The sequence below is a fragment of the Rana temporaria genome, chromosome 11 (genome assembly GCF_905171775.1).
Source record: "Rana temporaria chromosome 11, aRanTem1.1, whole genome shotgun sequence".
NCBI lineage: Eukaryota > Metazoa > Chordata > Amphibia > Anura > Ranidae > Rana > Rana temporaria.
In genome coordinates, this window is record NC_053499.1 from 161,823,610 (window position 1) to 161,847,238 (window position 23,629).

General features: G+C 44.3%; 1 protein-coding gene across 2 annotated transcripts in view; it reads right to left on the reverse strand.

The window, feature by feature from the left end:
- WDR59 (WD repeat domain 59) overlaps positions 1 to 23,629 on the reverse strand; it is a 49,016-nt gene that overhangs the window by 16,185 nt on the left and 9,202 nt on the right. For both annotated transcript variants that reach the window (XM_040329595.1, XM_040329597.1), the window contains exons 3-18: positions 21,874 to 22,009; positions 19,880 to 19,965; positions 18,523 to 18,603; positions 16,759 to 16,796; positions 15,452 to 15,540; positions 14,945 to 15,061; positions 12,336 to 12,413; positions 11,921 to 12,077; positions 9,959 to 10,038; positions 8,735 to 8,855; positions 7,484 to 7,611; positions 5,901 to 6,065; positions 4,704 to 4,799; positions 4,049 to 4,205; positions 3,868 to 3,937; positions 993 to 1,146 (exon numbers count right to left, since the gene is read on the reverse strand). In XM_040329595.1, the coding sequence (XP_040185529.1) occupies positions 993 to 1,146; positions 3,868 to 3,937; positions 4,049 to 4,205; positions 4,704 to 4,799; positions 5,901 to 6,065; positions 7,484 to 7,611; positions 8,735 to 8,855; positions 9,959 to 10,038; positions 11,921 to 12,077; positions 12,336 to 12,413; positions 14,945 to 15,061; positions 15,452 to 15,540; positions 16,759 to 16,796; positions 18,523 to 18,603; positions 19,880 to 19,965; positions 21,874 to 22,009 (1,753 nt within the window). The remainder of the gene's footprint in view (positions 1 to 992; positions 1,147 to 3,867; positions 3,938 to 4,048; positions 4,206 to 4,703; positions 4,800 to 5,900; positions 6,066 to 7,483; positions 7,612 to 8,734; positions 8,856 to 9,958; positions 10,039 to 11,920; positions 12,078 to 12,335; positions 12,414 to 14,944; positions 15,062 to 15,451; positions 15,541 to 16,758; positions 16,797 to 18,522; positions 18,604 to 19,879; positions 19,966 to 21,873; positions 22,010 to 23,629) is intronic.

Genomic DNA, 23,629 nt, shown 5'->3' on the forward strand with positions numbered 1-23,629 from the left:
TGTAACTATATACAGCGCATCCGGGAAAGTACTCACAGCGCTTCACTTTTTCCACATTTTGTTACGCTACAGCCTTATTCCAAAAATTGATTAACCCTTTCGTTGTCGGGCATTGTGTACACTCAGGTAGCCTGACCCTTTTTGCAATTTTTCCATTGCCTTTTTTATTTTTCACGTATAGCTTTCAAAGTTTGTAAAAGACCAAAACCATTTATTTTCTGAAAGAACATGATCAGTAAAACAAAAAGAAGGTACTACAGATTTCTAAAGGTCCCAGGATATTTGCGCAAATGTTTATCAAATCAATATTTTTGCTAATAATCCACTTAAATCGTTATTAGCCGATAAATACACAGCAAATTTTACAAAATTTTTACTAAATATAAAAGCTTAACCTGTATTGGAGTTAAAGTGGAGGTTCACCCTTTAAAAAAAATTCTGACATCACACGGAGTCGCGCCATCCTACCGACAGAATGACGGTGTTTTTTTTTTCTTTCTCAGGACATACCTCGTTATCACGATTTTGACCTTACGGCGATCCCACGGGAGTGGGCGTTCCCAAGCACTGCCTGTGATTGACAGGCTTCCGAACGGCGCATACTGCGCGTCACAGGTTGACGAAAAAACTCGAACGTCGGTGCGGCTCTATACGGCGCCTGCGCACCGACGTTCGGGTTCTGTCGGCAACCTGTGACGCGCAGTATGATACAGTCGGCGGCTATGACCGCCGGCTGTGTCACGGGAGTGTGCCCACAATAACTTTTCACCATGCAAGCTTGCTCGCATGAAGGTGGAACGTTCTTGCGAGGAGGAGGTGATACAGCCGCCGAGGGACCCCAGAAGACGTGGATCGGGGCCACTCTGTGCAAAACGAGCTGCACAGTGGAGGTAAGTATAACATAAGTATAAAAAAAATATTTACTTCAATAATCCTTTAAATTTTCTATTGCCCAATTATAGACTGTGACAGTAGTTGTGATGATTACATACCCTCTCCTTGTAATAAAATGAACTGATGGACACTTGTTCCTTCTCACTACGGGTGGGGCTGCCTCCATACAGCAGCAAGTTCCCAGGAGCCTCCGTACGGATTTTCATAGGCGCGAGAACTCCGTTGTGATAGGCGGACAGAGCGGAGAGGGATCTGACAAAAAGGATAAACACAAACTTATAGAAAATATCAAACATGTACACGGCCTGCATAAACATATAATATACATACTATAGAGCAGGCATGTCCAAAGTCCAGCCCGGGGGCCAAATGCGGCCCCCCTGATGATTTAATATGCCCCCCCCTGGGGTATTGGATTTATATATTGTTTGTGGCCCCCAGGGCCACAAAAGATGTATACTGTATTTATTGGCACTGCCTTGAAGGGGACAGGGAGGGGGCAGGACGAGCGCCGTCAGATTACATGAAGAGAATCTCCTGTTTACTCAGCAGCATCTCTATTGGAAGTCCAGTCTCCTGGGATGCCATTGGACGACTGTTTTGTCTATCATAGGAGGTGGGACTTTGTATTAAAGAGGTCACAGAGTAAACAAGAGATTCTCCTGTTTGTAATCTGTCGGCACTCGTCCCGCCCCCCTCCCTCTGCCCTCCGAGGCTGCAGATGGGCATCATTCAGGCTGCACTGATGGCAATGGTAAGGCTGCATTCATGGCACATGTGTGAGGCTGCATTTATGGCACATGTGAGGCTGCATTTATGGCACATTTGAGGCTGCATTGGTTGCAATGGTGAGGCTGCATTGGTTGCAATGGTAAGGCTGCATTGGTTGCAATGGTAAGGCTGTATTCATGGCAATGGTAAGGCTGCATTCATTGCAATGGTAAGGCTGCATTCATGGCAATGGTGAGGCTGCATTCATGGCAATGGTAAGCCCATGCGTGTTATACGCTGATAAATATGGTATATCCAAATAACACGCCCAAGCTCATCTTTAGTCCTAAGCATCGCTCTGGGATTCGTTGGGGACACAAAAGAAATATATACAGTATATCCAAATAACACGCCCAAGCTCATCTCTTCACCACACACAGCCACAAAGGCCATGTATTAGTGCTCAGACGAACACACTTAGACCGAATTTTAATGGTTTAAAGAATGTCAGGCAAAATAGTCGGCCCTCACGCATGTTCACTTTATCAAATCTGGCCCTCTTTGAAAAAAGTTTGGACACCCCTGCTATAGAGATATGTCATCACTGACATCACCTTGCCACCCAGGCCAATTCCGACACTTCGCACCCACATGTAAAAATCATAATTTTTTTACTAGAAAATTACTCAGAACACCCAAACTATATACAGTAAAACCTCGGATTGGGAGGATAATTCATTCCAGAAACATGCTTGTAATCCAAAGCACTTGTATATCTAAGCATTTTTTTTTTTACAGGGTATAAAAGAGAAGAGAGGCGCCTCTAAGTGTAGCAATAAGATGCTAAATGTTGTACCTTCATTACATGTAACCATATTGCTACACTCAGAGGCTCCTCTCTTCTCCTTTATACTCAGTTGTGACATGACGCTACTCTTATATCAAGACATCGCTTGTATATCAAGGCGAACTTTTTTTTAAAACATTTTGCTTGTTTTGCAAAACGCTCTCAAACCAAGGTTTTACTGTATATCATTTTTTTTTTTTTTTTTTTTTTTAACAGATCCTAGAGAAAACATATATGGCGGTTGCTGCAACTTATCTCACGCTTTAAGCGCTTGCCAACCAGCCGCCGTCATAATGCGGCAAGGTTGGCGCTCCTGGGCGCTTTAAGAACGATAGGGGGCGCGCATGAGGGTAACCATAAGGCTGATGCGACCCACAATAAAATGGAGTTCGACACCCCTGACAACTGGGGGGGGGGGCATAGTTTGAAGACCCCTGATATCAACTTCCAGGATTGAGATGCCGCCTCACAGCTGACAATCATGAAAGAGGAGGGGAAGAAGACTCCAGTGACAACCTGTGAAGCTTTAGTGACCTCCATGTCCAAGAGAGAAGAAAGAAGAAATGAGGGGAAAGAAGGAAGGAATAAATCAAATGAAGGAAGGAAGTGAGCACAGAAAAAGGAGAAAAAAACAATTAAAAAGGAGGAAATGATGAAGAATAGGAGGAAGAAAGAAAAGCCGGTGGGTGAGGATAGAAGGAAGGATTAAAGAAAGAGAATGGCGTGAAGGAAGGAAGGATGGAAAAAGGAGAAGGAAGAAAAAAAAAGGAATGGAGGATGGAAGGATTGAAGGATGGAAAAGGAGAAAGGAAGAAAGGAAAGACAAAATGAAGGAGGGAATGAAGGGAAAATGAAGAGTGGAAAAGGAGAAGAAAGGAAAAAAAAGGAGGTAATGATGAAGAATATGAAGAAGAAAGAAAAGGAGGTAGGTGATGATAGAAGGAAGGAATAAAGAAAGAGAATGAAGTGAAGGAAGGAAGGAAGGAAGGAAAAGGAGAAGAAAGGAAGGAAGGAAGGAAGGAAGGAAGGAAGGAAGGAAGGAAGGAAGGAAGGAAGAAGAAGAAAGAAAGAAAGAAAGAAAGAAAGAAAGAAAGAAAGAAAGAAAGAAAGAAAGAAAGAAAGAAAGAAAGAGAGGATGGAAAGAAAGAAGGAAGTAAAAAGAGAAGGAGGAAAAGGGAGAAATAGGAGGAGAAAGAAGGAAGGACAGAAAAGGAGAAGAAAGGAATAAAGGAGGAAAGGATGAAGAAGAATAGCAGGAAGAAAAGTAGGTAAGGGAGGATGGAAGGAAGGAATAAAGAAAGGGAGGACGGAGTGAAGGAAGGGAGGGAATGGAAGGAAGGAAGGAAGCAAAAGGAAAAGGAGAGGGAAGGCAAAAAACAAAAAGAAAAAAAGACAAAAAAAATGCTAAAGCAAACCTTGGCGTGGGCTCTGTAGGAGATACCGTCCTGTGCATGGTCATTGGTCGTGTGAAGTACACCAGATAACCTGCAGAGGTAAAGGGGAGCTTGGTATAAGGCAGCTAGGTTAGAGTGTACAATGCTCCATCCTCCTTGATGCTAGAATAGAGCTGCAGCAAAAGCGACATATTCCACTGACCTGCTCCACAGAAGCGAGCGCCTGATGTTCGAGGAAAAGGGATGTTGGCATCTTGGTAAGAACCATAGGCATTGGTCACCCGGGCAAACGTTGGCAGTGGTGGAGTAACAGGGTTCTGCAAGGAGAAGGGGTTGTCCGAAGGACTGGATTCCTGGTCCTAGAAGATTAGAGAGACGCTTTAAAGATGAAAGCATTTAATGCGGAATTCCAGAAATTCAGCCACTTTGTAAAAATATAAAAGCACACTTTAGAGTTAAGCCAAAGGAGCTGCCATACACTCTGTGTCTATGGACGCAGCGTATACGACAGGGAGTGTGCCCGCAAGTTAACCCCCTCGGGAGACAGCTTCCCAGAGAGGAGTTGGCTATTGCGGGGAGGACCAGAGACAGCCGCCAAGAGACCCCAGAAGAGAGAGGAGGATCGGGGCCACTCTGTGCAAAACAAACTGCACAGTGGAGGTAATTATAACATGGTTAGTTTTTTTATTTAATTTTTTTAATGAACCCATACAACCCCTTTAATCCTTTAATCAGATATAACACAAATGTAACTTTAAGTGGTTAAATCAATGGATTTATATCCGGATTAAAAAGACACAAAGCAAAAAATATTCCATACCCATAACCCCCCCCCCCCTCCCCTCAAGTCTGCTCACCACAAAGCTCTCCATACAGGACACCAGCTGACGCAGGCAGGGCTCCAGGCAGCTTTGGTTGCGTTTGACCTTCTGCAGAGATGTGTCTTTCAGGATCTGGAAGATAGAAGGGTAGACTGTCTATAAAACACAATTCATGGTCAAGACTTCTCAGGATAAATAGAGAATACAAAACATTCAGACCACCAAGCCAAGCCATTGCCTTCTCCCCAACACACAGCTTGCGGTCCTTGTCATCAATCTACAGAAGCAAAGCAGAAGCGACACCTCATAGGCGTATCTCTATTATATGTATATCTGACAGCTTTATAGTACTTCTGGAAGACAGCCTTCGCTATAAATCTGGGAGAGTGACACTGATCCTTCTAGCTACACATTCTGAACAGGAGAGTTGCTGCAGCTGCTTTGCTCACCCCTCCTCCTTCCCATTCACAGAAGCCTTTGTATTATGTGAACACTTTACAAAATACAAAGGCTTCTTTGAATGAGCAGCAGAGGGGAGGGGTGGGCATAGCTGCTCGGTGTGGCAGAAAGAGCAAGGTTGTGTGAGTGAATACAAATGCCAGCGGGTGTTTGCATACACTGGAACTCCCCCGCAGTGCTGATTGGTTCCTTTCTCTAAACTCCACATCATTTCAGTTTCCTGTAATTAAAGCAGAGATCCACCCAAAAGTGGAACTCTGCTTCCTCCTCTTCTCCGATGCCACATTTGGCACCTTTCAGGGGGAGGTGAAGGAACAGGGGACCCGTTTTTGACAGGTCCCCTTCACCATGTCCAGGGATGGGCCACGGGAGTTCGCCCCCCCACCCCCCTTACCGGGCCAATTGGAAAGCACGGTGCACATGCGCAGTAGGGAACCAGGAGTGAAGCCAAAAGTCTTCACTGCCTGGTTCCCATGACAGGACTGGCGGTGGCGGCAGCACCCAGGAGTCGATCCGAAAGACCAGCTGGGGTGCCGACATTGCGGGCTCCCTGGACAGGTAAGTGCCCTAATATTAAACAGTCAGCAGCTACAGTATTTGTAGCTACAGGCTTTAATTATTATTTTATTTTTACCTAGGCTGTGTTTGTGGAAGGAACCATTCAATGCTGCAGGGGGACACATGCATTTGACACTTCCAGTACTGTCAGCTTGATTTAACCCCTTTTTTTACCCTTCACCTGGTCCTCAAAAATCCCCATATTTATTTTCTTACCTTCAGCAGCTTCACTTTCATGGCAGATGTGATGGTGGTGGGAGGGACAAACTGGAATGAAGGAGCGGCATTGTTGGGATACTGAACTGGGAACTTGACCATCATCCGTACCCGGTGATTGCCGCAGCGGACTGAGACAGTACAGGATCGATTCATGGCATCCATCTACAGAAATAAAATAAAAGAAACGCCAATAAGAGCTTTCCATATTCTGGGAACATTATCACTAAACATTGACCATACCAGAATAATATAGGGATTAGGGACTTACTGGAATTTATGCCAAATATCAGTGCGTTTTTACTTTTAGGCGCGGCACTTTGAAATCAAAGGATAGGATAAGCCAAGGTTTACAGTGGAAGTAAACCCATCCATAAAGCAGTTTCATTTCCAGCAAGTGCCGGAAATGTAACACTCCCATTGGTTGTGCTCTCAACCAAACTGAGAAACCATCCAATGGCTGGTGTCTAAACTGATCACATGTGCAGCATCATGGCAGTTGTAGATTAAACAGAGGCAAAGATGGCAGCTTCCTTGGCTGAAAAGTATAGGGGAGTTTACTTACACTTTAACTTTGTATCAAAACCCGCTGCAGATTGCAAACACAGTTTACTGTCACCGTAGATCAGTGGTTCTCAACAAAGAAAATTGTACTACACTGGGTAGTGACATGGCGGACTTTCAAGGGCAATCACAGGGACATATTTAGTTATAAAAATAGAGTTTAATTACAAAATTATAAATATACAAATCAATTTCATTTCAATAAAATGTTGACAAAAAAGAACATAGATACATATTTGAGCAATATAATCGTCTCGCCGACGCGTTTCGCCTTACGGCTTCTTCTGGACGAGTTGTATGGTTTTATAACAAGAAGGTATTGCTACTTGCATGTGTCAATTGAGTTGGTGGCCATCCGCATCCATCACAGATCATTGGAGTGGTACCAAAAGATAAGTTGGTGAACCAAATGAAAGGAGAAAAGAAGGTCTCCTAATGGTGTGAGGGGCCACAATGGTAATAGGTTGCTGGTTCTGAAAGTAAGTGCAAAAAAGCAAAAACCGGGACCAACAAGGCAAAAAACAGGTGGAAAAAACCTGGAGGGAAAGCAGATTCCGTCATCAGGCAGCCACACTGCACTGTCCAAAACAAAGGGCAGACCGGAGGGTTTAGAAGCCTTGCAGCCTTAGAGGTAGTGTGTGTCCCGGGGGGGGTAGCAGCCTGTGCCGCCTGCCGTGTAGAGCTGACTGCGCAGGCGCCGTATAGAGTCGGCTACTTTCGGAAAACTGGTGAAGCGCCTTATGTGCCGGGGGAAGTTTTTCACAAGGCGTCAATCATCTAGCCTCTGCATAGGAACGCCTATTCCCGCGGGAGTGAGAAGCCGGAAGCCGGGTGGAAAATAATAAGACGGTATGTACAGAAAAAAAAATACATGTTTTTAGGGTGAACTTCCACTTTAAAGTGCCAAATAAGAAAACACGCAAAAAGAGAAGAATAGAGGAAACGTGAAAAAAAAAAAAAGAAGTGTTGAGAATTAGGAGCTCCAGGCACACAGTACTGGGGGGAGGGGCTCCACTTGCCTCAATGTTGACGTTGCGAATATGTACATTGATCAGGGAAAATTCCTGCTGAAGTGTCTGGGGGAGGCTGGATTGCTCGGCATCACCCACCGTTACCGGCACAGATGGTGAATCCTCAGAAAACGCAACTGTACAGACAAAAAGATTTAAAATTGTGTAAAATTAGATTGGCCTCATCAGGCACCCAGGTTACTCTTATAATAAGATACTCCAACACATTATAAGATTCAATGTAAATATTGTATCGTTAGTCTTTTGTTGGTTTGTAACATCTACTGTATACTAAATGTAACGGAATGAAACGTGACACCCAGAGACTTTTGAAGGATGGGGGTACTCCTGTGCCAGCGTCACTAATGACTCTAGGGTCACCCTGTGCCCCTTTTGGGCATAGGGTGACTGATGACTGATAATTCATATTGCAGGGTATCTTGAGATATTACAAGTGGTTATTCTGACCCCACCAGGTCAGTGGAGTGTTTTCATTCAAATGTGAGGACACATGCTTTTGAGGTGTTAATTGGGGCTGCTCCTAGACATTCCATTGTGAGATGCTAACTAAGTCGGAAAGGTCAGATGTCTCCTTTCAGGGGTAGGGAATTAGCATATCAATTATGTTTAGTAAAAGAATGTGTTTTGTGTAACAGGTGAGGGGAACTTGTCAAGCTGTAGTAATTAACCCCTCTAATGCGGAGACGGGACGTCTGGGGGATGATGAGTAATTAGCCCATCTGAATGTGTACTGAAGCCCCATTGTGTGTGGAGAGTTCCTTTGTCCATGTGATCAACTCCAACATGCTTGTACTGTATATAAGAAACCATTAAAAGCGTTCATACATTTTGAAACCAGTAACAGAGCTTGTCGGTCTCGTTATTCTGGGAAATGGAATGGATCATGCCTGCTGGGTTGTGGATTGTCGGATGTGCTGACGTGGGCGATGGAATGGGAATATCGTAAACGGTGGTTACACAAAAGCTCCACTATTCTGTAAGGGTAACTCCACTTCATGAGATTATATATATATATATATATATATATATATATATATACACACACACACACACACACACATACACACACATATACACACATATGGTTTAGGAGATGTTTACAAAAGGAGACGAGCATCGATGTCTACTGCGCATGCGCCATAAACGGCTCAGTTTAGAAACTGCGATCATGTCGTTTCTAAAGGAAGGTCATGCTCTGACTGGCAGCTTCTGCATCTAAGCCAGAAGTAACTCACTTACCTTCTTCTTCTGAAGGGACAGGGATCTGTTCCTGAGGCTGCATAGACGTTTGATCTGGCATTATAGACATTCCATCTATCAGCCCTTCAACTAGATCCATGATCTCATCATTAGCACACAGCTAGAAGGGAAAACAGAGGTTAGTGCCTTAAAGTGGATGTAACCCCGCTCTCATCCTTTCTAATCTCCTCCCATAGTGCTGATCTATAAGGATATAGACGCCTCCTGCATGTATCCTCACCTGTCAAATGTCACCCCTCCTGTCTGTTACAAAGAACTGAAAAACTGCAGATTCTGTGGGTGGATCTGTTGTCTGGAGCTCGGTGGGTGGAGCCGTGATGTCAGTAGACTCCCCGCCCACCTCTACACTCCCCTTGTCAACATGCATTTTGTCCTGTGTATTCCTTACACTGAATTCTGCTATGATCACGAACATCCAGTCAAAATCCAGAAAAGTAACAACATGACTTCAGAAAAGGAGCGGGGGTGGGAATTAAATGCACCTTGGAATATTACAAGTTGTTAAAGTCTGACTCCAAATGGAGTGTTTTCATTCACATGCTTTTGAGATGTTAATTGCGTCTGCTCCTAGACATTCCATTGTGTGATGCTAATACTGTTTTGTGTCCATTGTGCTAATTAGGTCTGCTCCTAAGACCTTTCATTATGTATGCTAATAACACTGTTTTGTGTGTGTAATGTGACTTGTCAAGCTGTATGCGGAGACAGGCTGTCTGGATAATGACTAATAATTAACTCAACTGAATGTCATTGTCTAAGAGAAGGTGTATTGTGTGATGTGTGGGTGGAGTGTGTCTTTGTCCCTGTGATTAACTGTAACATGCTGTACTGTATATAGGAGAGCTAACCATTAAAGCATTGGTTCATTCATACATTTTGGAACCAGTAACTAGAGCTTGTGTCTCGGTTATTCTGGGAAATGGGATGGATCGTGTCTGTTGGATGGTTGGAGTATCATCGGATAAGCTGTCGTAGGGGCGATGGAATGGAATATCATAAACGGTGGTGACCGTTACAGTCTTGCTTTGTTATACACAAGAAGGCATCCTAAAAGGATCTGTTTAGATGCTCACTCAATTGTAATCTAAACTGGCAGCACAGCGGCAGATCTCAGGACACCTCTAAGTGACAGCAGCAGCAACAAAAAAAATTTTTGTAGGCAGATAAAGCTTTTGATTCTCAGCTGTAGCTAGCTGATCTTACCCGCTGAAGCTGGGCATCCACCCTCCACAGACGTAATGTCTGGTCCCGGGACCAGGTCACCAGCTGATAGTCCTTCTGTCCTGAAGGGAAGAGAAAAAAAAAAAAAAACACTGAATGCTCTTCACTATGTAAAGCTGCAGAAATTACATACATGCAAAGTTACTGTTAAGAACACAAATTTATTAAATACCAGTATCACAGGAGGAACTGATCAGAACTTTTACGTCATTTCCTTAAAGTGATCTTAAAGGTTTTCCTGGTTGCCTGGATCAAGCAAACTGCTTCATGAATGACTAGCCTTATGCCCCGTAACGGTTTTACTGACATGCCAATGTTGTAATATGTTGGCCGATTTATGTGGGATGTTTATTTATATATTATATACACACACACACACACACACACACACACACACAGACAAGTCCAAAATTGACCGGGCCAGGATTTCAAACCTGTAATTACGTGTTACACATCAAAAGACGCTTGTCGATTGTCAATAGGCAAAGAGACGGGATGAATCTGTTTTACACATCAAACCATTACTCAGACCACATGTAATCCAATTACTTATTAGTGGGACCTTATTGGTATACCAATTAGCTCCCTAATACTAATTAGTGACTCCGGCTGGGGTCATTACCTGCCACTCTGAAAGACAGGATGTAGATCAAAGACGGCCAATCAAATTGCTCAGCTATTCAGTGGATAGAGAATATAAACTTGGAGGTGAGCCTTGTCACTCAGAGAATATACTCCCTATGTATTCTCTGTATGAATATATGTTGGTCTGGAAGTGATCAGAATATAGAGGGGTAGATCCACGTACAACGGCGCAATATTACGCCGGGCGTAGCGTATCTATAATACACTACGCCGCCGTAACTTACTTTTTTTTTCAAATCCTCAAAGAATTTGCGCCGTAAGTTACAGCGGCGTAGTGTATCTTTGGCGGCGTAATGGCGCGGCATTCAATTCTCCGTGATGGGGGCATGTTTTATGTAAATACGTCGTGACCCGACGTAAACGACTTTTTTTTTTTTTAACTGCGCATGCGCCGTCCGTGGGGGTATCCCAGTGCGCATGCTTGAAATTAACCCGGAACAAGCCAATGCTTCCGACGGTGACATTCTACGCAAATCCCTATTCGCGAACGACTTACGCAAAAATTTCTACGCAGGAACATTACAAACGCTAGTTTTACCAGAATGAACGGTCCCGTCTCATACTTGATTCTGAGCATGCGTGTTCCCCCCCCGCCCCCCTTGAAAAAGCATACACACAAGCGGTTTTCGCGACGAGAAAAAGACTGACGGGAAACACGACGAGAAATTTTTTTGCAGGCAGTTTTCTCGTCGGGGAAAACTGCTATGGAGCATACACATGACCGGATTTCCCAACCAATCTAAAAAAAATGGCAGTTTTCTCGTCGGGAAAACCGGTCGTGTGTGTACGAGGCTTAATGCCCCGTACACACCATCACTTTATGTGATGAAAAAAAACGACATTTTCTGTGAAGTAAAAAACGACGTTTTTGAAACTTCAATTTGCCTACACACCATCGTTTTTCTTACAATGTTCTAGCAAAGCGAGGTTACGTTCTCACCACTTTTTCCATTGAAGCTCGCTTCTGGGCATGCACGGGTGTAAAAACTTCTTTTAAAACAACGTTTTTTGCTACACACGGTCAATTTCTGTGAAGTAAAAAATTACGTTTTGAAAAACGACACATAAAATTGAAGCATGCTTCAATTTTTTTTGGTCGTTTTTTACAAGACATAAAACAACGTTTTCCCCCACACACGGTCAATTAAAGTGACGTTTTTAAAAACGTCGTTTTTTTTCATCACATAAAGTTATGGTGTGTACGGGGTATTAGAGTTTAGATCAGGGTTCAGCATACAAGGAGGTGGCCTAATGAGTTTAGTGGATATGGAGGGACACCAGTGTACTGTAAAGACCGACCTTCTTTCTGCTTTCTCCAGTGGAACTCAAGGACCACATCGTCATGTCCCACAAAGATATGAACTGGAGATTGAAGGTCAAAGACGTTCCAGAGAAGAAGACTGTTCTCCCTCCGCAGCTGGGGGACCATAACCGTCACAAGGCCGTTGCTAAAGGGCTGAGAGCAAAAATTTAAATTCATCAGGAGACAAAACGGCACATGTCAGCAGGATTCTCATATATAGGATACCCAAGAATAGTTTTCGGATATTTCTAAACAAAATACTTGTTCCTGGTCAGCATTTCAAAATGTGTTAACGCCAAAAGGCCCGAAAAAAAAAAAATGGGGAAGAAATGGTAATCAAGATGTAAAAGTATATTTTAGGGACAAGTAGCTGCTGTGAAAGGTCAGTCCAGTCATGGGGGCTCATCTTACCGTGTAGCGAGCCTTCCACACAGGAACTTGACAGGCCAGGACGCTGAAACATTTCCGGGGCTGCCGCCAATCCCAGAACTGAAAGGTAAAAAAATAAAATAAAATAAAAAAATAAAATAAAAAAAAGCACACACACACACACACAAAGTGTCAGCATCCAGGTGTCGGAGAAAAGAACAGTCGGGATCCCTTCAGTACCTAGCCCGGCTGAGTGACATCAGCCGACAGCAGACTTTAGCCCGCTGTCAGTTAAATCTGGGTAACAGGAGAAGTAGTGCCAAAGGGGAGCTTTGGCTCTTCTACATTGAGAACATTCTCCTACAGACCTACATTGGATCACAGTGAAGAAGGGTCAATCTCACACAAAGCCTGCTCCAATTTTATGGCTGCCATACAAGGTGGTGATCTGCTGACACCATGCAGTATGACAAAAGACAACTGAACAATCAACTTCTGTCAGAGTAGCTGGGTGAGTGAGTGAGAGAGTAAATAACTTGTATGGCACTACAAATGCGAACTAAATCGCCTCAAGGCGCTTGGGCATCTATTTTTTCCCATTCTGTTGCCCTTCAGAATAGATGGGTCTTGAGTTTTTTTCTGAAGGCCAGGTGATCAATTTCCGTTCGGATGTTAGTTGGTAATGCATTCCATAATCGCGGTCCTTGGACCGCAAATCGTCATTCTCCTTTGGTTTTGTAGCGGGCTTTTGGGATTTGTAGTAGTTTTTGATTAGTTGATCGCAGAACACGATTGGGGTTTTTTTTTTTTTTTTTTTCTCTCTCTTAAATATTGTGGGGCGATTCCGTGTAAACATTTGTGCGTCAGGCAAAGGGCCTTGAATATGACTCTGTCCTTTACGGGCAGCCAATGGAGGGATCTCAGGGATGGGCCGATTGGTTCCCAGGGTTTTTTTCCCTGTTACCAGCCGTATCGCTGTGTTTTGGACGACTTGGAGACGGGCAATCTGGTATTTTGGGAGTCCAAGGTGGAGGGAATTTGCATAATCTAATCTGGAGTTAATGGTTGTTCCTACTACCACTGCTAAGTCTTCTTTTGGGATGAAGGGAACAACTCTGCGTAGGAGACGTAGCAGATGATGAGATCCGCTGTCTGAGTCAAAAATGACTCCAAGACTTTTGACTTTGGTGCTTGCGGTGATGGTTTGTCCCAGAATGGGTGGTGGTGTCCACGTAGTCCTGGCCAGTCCTTTCCAGTTTGCATGGAGTTGAAGCAGTTCTGTTTTTGCTCCATTGAGTTTGAGGCAACTATCCGTCATCCAATTGTCTGACCTATGCTGCGTACACACGGTCGTTTTACGGCATGAAAAAAAACGACGTTTTTAAAAATCATCGTGTGTGGGCTTCACATGATTTTTCGGCTTCAAAAAGAAAAAATTCGAACATGCTGCATTTTTTCAAATTTAGTTTTTCGGGTTGTAAAAAATGATCGTGTGTGGGCTAAAACGACGTTTTAAACCCGCACATGCCCAGAAGCGAGTTATGAGACGGGAGCACTCGTTCTGGTAAAACTACCATTCATAATGGAGTAGCACATTTATCACGCTGCAACAGACAAAAAAGCGCGAATCGTCTTTTACTAACAAGGAATCAGCTAAAAGCAGCCCCAAGGCGAATAGAACTTCCCCTTCAGAGTGCCGTCGTACGTGTTGTATGTCACCGCGCTTTGTTCATCATTTTTTAAAATGATGGTGTGTGGGCAACGTCGTTTTTTAATGATGAAGTTGGAAAAACTTCGTTTTTTTTTCATGCCGAAAAACGACCGTGTGTACGCGGCATTAGGCATTGTTCCAATACGAGGTGTTTTTGTTTTTTTCCGCTGATACGAAAATAAAGTTGTGTGTCGTCCGCATAAGAATGATAGAGAAGGCCTTGGTTCCTAATAATTTAATAGAGTGGGTGGAGGTAAATGTTGAAAAGTACGGGCGATAAGGGTGACCCCTGGGGACTCCGCAAGCCACGGTACAAGATTCAGACGTGAAAGCTCCTAGTTTCACTGTCTGGGATCGCTTTTCCAGAAATGAGGAAAACCAGGGTATCTCCGAGTCTGCAACTCCAGCTACCTCTGTGAGGCGGTTTAACAACAGTTTGTGGTCTACTGTGTCAAAGGCAGCACTAAGGTCCAGCAGTATCAGGAGACAAGATTCTCCGTCATCTGCTGCTTCGAGATCATCATCCCATATTTTGAGATGGCGCCGTTTCTGTCCCGTGATCTGGGCGGAAACCCGATTTTAGTGGATCCAGAAGTTTGTGGGTGTCTAAGTGGTGTTGTAATTGTTGTACTACTGCTTTTTCCATTACCTTGGGTGGAAAATTGTCTGCCAAACAATGTCTCCATCCAGATGCAGGCATTGGTCAAGATATTCTGACAGCCGCTGGTGACAGCTGTCTGAATACAAAAGCCAGCAGAGGAGATTTGTCCATCCGCTCTGCTTAGCATATAAAAGGAGGAATCTGTTGAATTTTCTTTGCTCAGCCAGAGGTCGGCATTTACTCACACTTCTACCAACCCACATGTACCTCTTTACTAAAAGGTCAGGAGTGTGCCTAAAGGAGTAGAGAATGTTACTTGCCCCTCCTGGGGCAGATTACCTTTACAGAGTTGTCCTGGCTGGAGGTGGCCAGGATGTGCTCATTATCAGGATGCCAGTCCAGTCCATGGATTTTATATAAGTGGGCAGCAATGTACTCTACAGCAGTGCTCGGTCTCTGCAAAAAGAAAACAAAAATTATCAAACCTCAAATTTTATGAAGATGATCTTAAAAAGGGGTTGTATGGTTTTGTTTGTTTTTTTTTTAAATAACAAACATGTCATACTTGCCTCCACTGTGCAGTTCATTTTGCACAGAGTGGCCCCGATCCTCAACTTCTGGGGTCCCTCGGCGGCTGTCTCGGCTCCTCCCCGCAAGAGCTAACCCCCTCAGGGAAGCTCTCTCCCAAGGGGGTTAGCTTGCGGGCACGCTCCCGTGTCATACGGTCGGCGGCCATGGCCACCAACTGTATCGAGGGGTTTAAAAAAAAATAATACATTTTGTTCCCACTTTGACAGCAAACCCAACAGCACACATATATCAGATTTTGCCACTAATGCCACTTACCCTGCGATCCCAGATCCTAACATCTCCATCATGGCTTGTGGCCAGTAAATTCCCATTCTTTTTGTTCCACTTCACTTGGGAGGCACCAGCTGCATAAAAAACAAAATGATCATCTTTACTAGAGGTGCACCGAAATGGAAATTTCAGAACCAAAACGAACCCAAAAAAAAATGTCAGGCCGAAACCGAAACAGACTTTTCTTCTTTTTTTTTTTTTATAATTGTATGTTAAAACACCACCCCCACCTCCTGCCAGCTCCTGCCCCCACCACCCCCTGCCAGCTCTTGCCACCATCACCTCCTGCTCTCACCACCACCTCCTGCCACAATCGGCTCTTGCCACCATCACCTCCTGCCCCACCACCTCCTGCCAGCATTACCTTCTGCCACCATCACCTCACCCACCTCCTGCCACAGTGCCAGCATAACCTTCTTCCACCATCACCTCATGCCCCCACCACCTCCTGCCACCATCTCCTACTGACACCACCAGCTTCTTTATTACCTTAAAGCAGGGCTGTGCTGGGCAGGTCTCAGGGCTGTGCTGGGCAGGGGTCAGGGCTGTGCTGGGCAGGGGTCAGGGCTGTGCTGGGCAGGGGTCAGGGCTGTGCTGGGCAGGGGTCAGGGCTGTGCTGGGCAGGGGCCAGGGCAGGACTGGGCTGTCACAGCTCCGTCCTCTGCCTATGGCGAGTGCACTGCACGAGCCAACGAGTGTCACTGCCAAAGTGTCCCTCCTGAGTCCTCCTGACTCGATCGGCTATTCAAAAATGGCACCGGGTGGCTCGGGAAAGCTTGTATCCGTTCGGCCGGGCGGCGCATGCGCAGATACATAATGGTGCCACCCGGTGCCATTTTTGAATAGCCGATCGAGTCAGGAGGACTCAGGAGGGACAGTTTGGCAGTGACACTCGGTGGCTCTTGCAGTGCACTCGCCATAGGCAGAGGACGGAGCCGTGACAGCCCAGCGGCGTGCTGTCCGTAAAACGGACGGTTGGCAACACAGCATTATCGTCAATTTTTAAGCTGTTTCGGCATGTCCCCAAAACAGCTGTTTTCGGACGATATGTATCGGCCACCGATATATCGGTGCATCCCTAATCTTTACCAAAGAGTCTGTGCAAATATAAAACGTCTGAGTGCCGGATCGTACACCAGATCGTACACCGGATCGTACACTGGATCATCCCAGGACCCACCCCCGGCTAATATATAACTTATGTTTGAAACGGTCATTAGGCTGCTCAGGCACAGAGTATTATGTTGTGCTATCAGGACCCCTCATGTATCACAAAACAAAGGCACACTTACCTACAGCTGACAAGGACACGGTTGGTTTCCTCGTATCCCTGAGAAGGAAACAGGAAGGGATGAGAGTCGGGTTCAGTATTTACTAAATACAAGAGAAGTTATGTGAAATCTAAGCACGCCGGGGAGAGTTTTAATGGAGTGAACATATAAACCACAACCTAGCTTGAAGCGGAGTTCTGCCAAAAATAAAAATATGTTTTTAAGTCAGCAGCTACAAATCCTGCAGCTGCTGACTTTTAGTATTCGCACACTTACCTGCCCACAGCGCCCCCGATGTCGGCACTCAAATCCAATCTGTCCCTCGTCTCTCAGGTGGAGGCGCCGCCATCTTCAGTAAGGGAATCAGGAAGTGTAGCCTTGCGGCTTCACTTCCTGGTTCCCTACTGCGCATGTGCGAGTCGCGCTGCAGGATCCCACTGGTCCCTGCTGTCTTCTGGGACCCATAGGTCTCCCAGAAGACAGCGGGGGGACGGAGAAGGCGCCGGACGCGGCGTAGGTCACCACGGAGGCCTATGCCCGGAAGTGGGAGCAAATACCTGGATTACACAAGTGTCTCCTTCCCCCCTGAAAAGGTGCCAAATGTGACACCGGAGGGGGAGGGGAAGATTCTGAAAAGCGGAAGTTCCATTTTTGGGAGGAACTCCACTTTAATGAAGTGAACATATAGATCACAACCCATCTTAACTGAGCCAACAAAATCATTTTATTATCTTATAATGCAAACTACCTACCTTTATACATTTCATCATGCAGATGTCCCTTAAAGCTGAAATTCAGTCCCTGGGAAAGTATTCATACCCCTTGAAACTCTCCACACTTTCTCAGGTTACAACCAAAAACGTAAATGTATTTTATTGGGATTTTATGTGAGAGACACAAAGTGTCACATAATTGTGAAGTGGAAGGAAAATGATACAAATAAATATGTGAAAAGTGTGGGGGGAGGGGCATTTGTATGGCACCCCCCGGAGTCAATACTTTGTAGGACCCCCTTTCTCTACAAGTCTTTTTGGGGGTGTCTCTCCCAGCTTTGCACATCTAGAGAGGGACATTTCTGCCCATTCTTCTTATCTGTAAAATATCTCAAGCTCTGTCAGATTGGATGGAGAGCGTCTGTGATCAGCAATTTTCAAGTCTCGCCACAGATTCTCAATGGGATTTAGGTCTGGACTGTGACTGGGCCATTCTAACACATGAATAGGCTTTGATCTAAACCATTCCATTGTAGCTCTGGCTGTACTTTAGGGTCGTTGTCCTGCTGGAAGGTGAACCTCCCCCCCCCCCCCCGGTCTCAAGTCTTTTGCAGACTCTAACAGGTTTTCTTCTAAGATTGTCCTGTATTTGTCTCCATCCATCTTCCCATCAACTCTGACCAGCTTCCCTGTCCCTGCTGAAGAAAAGCATCCCCACCACATGATGCTGCCACCACCATGTTTCACAGTGGGGATGGTGTGTTCAGGGTGAAGTGCAGTGTTAGTTTCCCCCACACATAGCGTTTTGTTTTTAGGCCAAAAAGTTCAATTTTGGTGTCATGTGACCCGAGGACCTTCTTCCACACGTTTGTGGTGTCCCCTCCCCCTCGTAAACTCTTGTGTACTTCACACATACTCTAAGACTTTTAACTGCGTTGTTTGACTAGAGCTTCCCTTTAATATTAGGCTAATAGCCAAGCGACGCAAGACCAGAGATATTACCGCCCCAAAGTATCCATTTTCCACTCCCCATGAAACACAAAGGGGTTCAAGTTGTCCGGAGTGAACTTACTTGATGTCCCAGATGTAAATGTACGTGTCGATGGAACTGGTGACCAGAACATCCGGCTCAAACACTGACCAGTCCAGATCACTGCAGAGAAAAAAAAAAAAAAAAAAAACACAAAATGATTTTAAAAAGTGTCACTGAACCCCCATCATAAAAAAACAATGAATAAAATGGTGTACTCCATGCTCTTCATTCTCACTCATTACTGTGAGATTCCTTCTCTGTATTCTGAAAAAATCCTGGCTGATCCTCCTGCTCTCTATCCCCCCCTTCTGTCCATGTCCCCAACTCAGCTAGGGATTTTGCCCAAACAGCCAATCACAATGGGGCGGGATATATTACATGTAGCTTGATGGAGGCTTCGCCTCCCTCTTATTCTAAGACACAGGGTGGAGGGGACATAACACAGCCAAGTGACTGCCAGAAACAAATCCACCCACACCATGGTTTTGCCAAAAAACAATAAAGATTTGAATTAAAATATATAATTTGTGTATGACAATTTATTGATATTATGATTTTTGCTCTGCATTACAAATACTTTTTTTTACAGGAGACCAGCACTAGAAGCTCCTCCTGCTTATGTTTCCCTGCAGACAGGCTCAGAGAGAGCTGGGTCATGCGACAGCTGGCTATCCATTAGGACTGGGCTTGACTAATTTGCTTAGTATCTAGGAGCCAGATAAAGTTAGGAGCCAGTGTTAGAAAAAAAAAAAAAAAACAAACAAACACACACACACACACACACACACACACACACACTGGCTTCTAACTTTTTTTTTTTAAAAAAACACTGGCTCCTAGATACTAAGCAAATTTGTCAAGCCCTGTCCTAATGGATATCCAGCTGTCGCATGACCCTTTTGCTCTCAGGGAAACACAAGCAGGAGGAGCTTCTAGTCCTCTGCTGCTGGTTACAAAAAACGTTATTTCCAACGACACAAATAACCGATCTTAAATCTATGCAGAACACTGCGGTCCGTGCAGATCAGAAGCCGGTTGGCTGCTGGTTTTCCCAGCATGCTCATCTGGCAGGAGCAGGCTGGCTTCTGTCGGACCGGCTGCCATACACACCGGCCGGTGTTTATTGAACCGGCATAAAGAAGACAACGGTTTTCTTTATGCACATGCAGAGACTTACCTTAGAAATTCGCACAGCTCTGCACATGGTGTGAACGCACCCATACAAGTCAAATCTGCACATATTTTCCTTCAGTCTTTATGCATGTATGGTGTGAACGAGGCCTTAGCAACATTTTTAAATCAACAGCAGCCTTACTGTTTGCCGTTAAGATCCTTACAATTATGTACTAAATGCAAACAGGAGAAAAAATTTAGAATAAAAAAAGTTTCCACAAACCTGATAACACGAGTGTGTCCCTGCAGAGATGTGGCGATGTCCCCCGTCCCATCCTTCCACTGGTACAGGTCCACTCGTTGGTTACTCTAAAGAAGACAAAAGATACAGCGACTGATAAAGAATGAGCAGATCTTATTTTTGGGAGGTGAAGTTCAAAAGTATAAAACCCCACAATGTGTGTCCTCCATATTATTGCAACAATTTTTTTTTTATATATATATATATATATATATATATATATATATATATATATATATATATATATATATATATATATATATATATATATATATATATATATATATATATATATATATATTATAATAAAACAATAATAAAAAAAATACATGTTATTTATAGGCGCCTTTCAAAACACCCAAGGTCACCTCACAGAGATGACACAACCATTAAAGCGTGAGTTCCCCCGAAAAAAAAATTTTAACATTAGATTGAGGCTAATTATGCGAAGCAGAATCGGGTGTTTATTTTAAAATAAATTCAGTACTTACCGTTTTAGAGAGCGATCTTCTCCGCCGCTTCCGGGTATGATCTTCTGGACTGGGCATTCCTACTTGATTGACAGCTTTCCGACGGTCGCATACAGCACGTCACCAGTTGCCGAACGTCGGTGCGGCTCTATACGGCGCCTGCGCACCGACGTTTTGCTACTTTCGGGAACTAGTGACGCGATGTATGCGACCGTCGGAAAGCTGTCAATCAAGTAGGAATGCCCAGTCCCACAGCCCATACCCGGATCCGGCAGGAGAATATCGATCTCTAAAACGGTAAGTACAGCATTGATTTTAAAATAAACACCTGGTTCTGCTTCACATACTTAGCCTCAATCTAATGTTAAAAAATAGTTTTTTGGGTGAACCTCCACTTTAAAGTGCTTTGAAAGACAGAAGATTATTTTTTATTTTATTTATATCTTAATGCATTTTATGCATTAGAGCCGGTTCACACTGCCGCGATGTCAGACACCGCATGTGATTCGGACCGAACTCGTGCAGGTTCACACCCATGCGATCCGATTTCTGTTCGAATTGACTGTCCATACCGCGATATACAAACCAATCTGTAGGTGTCATGAACTTTGTATTGACACTGCCAGCAGTTCGCATTGGGCTGTGTAAACCGCCGTTGAAAGAAATGCGATGCGGATACCAGTAATGGATTCGAAGGGTTCCCACATCGCTGCAGTGTGAACCGAGTCTTTTTTTTCTCTCCTCTAAAAATAACAATAAACAAGGCAGAGCAGCCTGAATCCTCCTCTTCTCTAATTATCGCTTTGTTTATAGCGCAAAATAAAAACAGCAGAGGTGATCAACTACCACCAAAAGAAAGTTCTATTTTTGGGGAAAAAAGAACGCAAATTTTGTTTGGGTGCAGCATTGCACGACCGCGCGATTGTCAGTTAAAGCGACGCAGTGCCGAATTGTAAAAAAAGTGCTCTGTTCAGGAAGGGGTAAAATCTTCCGGGGGTGAAGTGGTTAAGGTTGCCTACCCCTGCAAACCCACCCCCCCCCCCCAAAAAAAAGGGGGGGGTCATTGGGAGGAGTTGTTAAAATTTCCCACACCCAAAAAAAAAAAACCCACCACACAGCCATTGACAAGTAAGCAGGTGGCGGGGCCGAGTCCCACTGCCCGTGTCAGACAGCGAGGCTCAGAAGTGATCCCAGGCGAGTGCCCCCATAGAAAGTGACTTGCTATGGGGGCACTCAGCAGGGAGGAGCCAGGAGCACCGGCGGGGGACCCGAGAAGAAGAGGATTGGGGGCTGCTCTGTGCAAAACGATTTGGGTTATCGATTCCATTAGTTCTGATGCGCAGGTCATCTGCGTTTTACTGATCACATATGCCTTGAAGACTTGTGTAGAAAAGTTGTACTTGGATGTAATTATTTTGTTATCCTTATACAATAAACTGGACTTGTGTTGGAAGAATAATAAGGTTATGGCTGCATATTCTATCCTCAGGGGCAGGGAGGACTTACAGAGGCAGCAAAGAAATGTCCGTAGCTGTCATGGGGGTTCCACCGCACCGTGCCGATGTCCCACTTGCTCTGCCGGGAGATTTTGCGCTGACCTTCCGTGGGCGTGTCCAAATTCACAATGTACAGAAACCGCCGACTGTAAGGAGAGACAAAGCAAGTGGATTAGGTGCAACATATTGTAGACAAAATTATACAAAATGTCCAAATATGGACTGAGAGATAGAAGAACACATTGTAACCTGGGCGGCCTGCGCGGCGCGCACTGATCAGCCAGTCAATGAGACTCGGCTGATCACAGATCGGAGTAAGGGGTCAATGCGGACACCTTACCACGTGATTAACTGTCAGCCAATGACAGCTGATCATGTGACATAAACAGAGCCGGTAATCAGCATGAGGAGAAAAATAAAAAGCCGGCGGCTGTCAGAGGGACATCGGTCCTGATCAAAAAAAAAAAAACTGCCACCGCCAAAAAAAATGCCCCATCAAAAACTGTCACATGCTCTCATTGACTTCAATAAAAAAAAAAAAAAAAAAAAGTGTTAAAAAGCATAATATTTTAAAAAGAATACATAGTAGAAAAAAAAGTTGAATTCCCATCATTAGCTGAAAGAGCTGAACATTTTAAAAGTTGAATGGTTTTAATAGCTGAAAGTATGTAGAGGTTAAGCAGAGCCAAAATACGTACGGAATCAAATTTTAAGAAAAATTAAAGATAAATAAAAAAACTAACAATAGTGGGACTGCTGAAGCATTCCCACTAAATATAAAACATTGTTTTTATTTTTTAAATCGGTCCTATTTAAATTTAATTAAAAATAAAAACCACAGATGTGCACAAGAAATGGAGCCATTTGTGGGGAAAAAAATGATAAAAATTTCATTTGGGTACAGCGTTGAATGACTGCGCAATTGTCATCCAAAGAGCGAGAAAGCTGAAAGTTGGTCTGGGCAGGAGGGGGGGGGTTAACTGCCCGGTGAACAAGTGGTTAAAGTGGAGGTTCACCCAAAAACTCAATTTTTAACATTAGATTGATGCTCGTTTTGTGAAGTGGAATCGGGTGTTTTTTTTTTTAAATCAAAGCCGTACTTACCGTTTTAGAGAGCGATCTTCTCCGCCGCTTCCAGGTATGGGCTGCGGGACTGGGTGTTCCTATTTGATTGACAAACTTCCGACTGGTCGCATACAGCGCGTCACGATTTTCCGAAAGTAGTCGAACGTCGGTGCGCAGGCGCCGTATAGAGCCGCACCGACGTTCGGCTTCTTTCGGCTACTCGTGACGCGATGTATGCGACCGTCGGGAAGCCTGTCAATCAAATAGGAACGCCCAGTCCCGCAGCCCATACCCGGAAGCGGCGGAGAAGATCGCTCTCTAAAACGGTAAGTACTGCTTAGATTTTAAAAAAAACACCCGATTCTGCTTCACAAAACGAGCCTCAATCTAATGTTAAAAATTGTTTTTCAGGTGAACTCCCGCTTTAAGAAAAACCGTCTTTTATTTTTGAGTCTTCAAGAGAACTCAAAAACAACAACTCACGATGACTCAATATATAAATAAATAAAATAACTGACATTTTTTTTTAAAGGAAAAAGCCCGACAGGTTTTAATAATCGCTCTCCACTCCATGCAACACTAAAAATAAACAGGATTTTCTTTATTTATAATGTAACAAATGGGGGGGGGGGGGGGACTATTGGTTTGGCAGTTAAAGGGTTATAACTTTAAAAAAATATATATATGATTTCGTAGTGAAA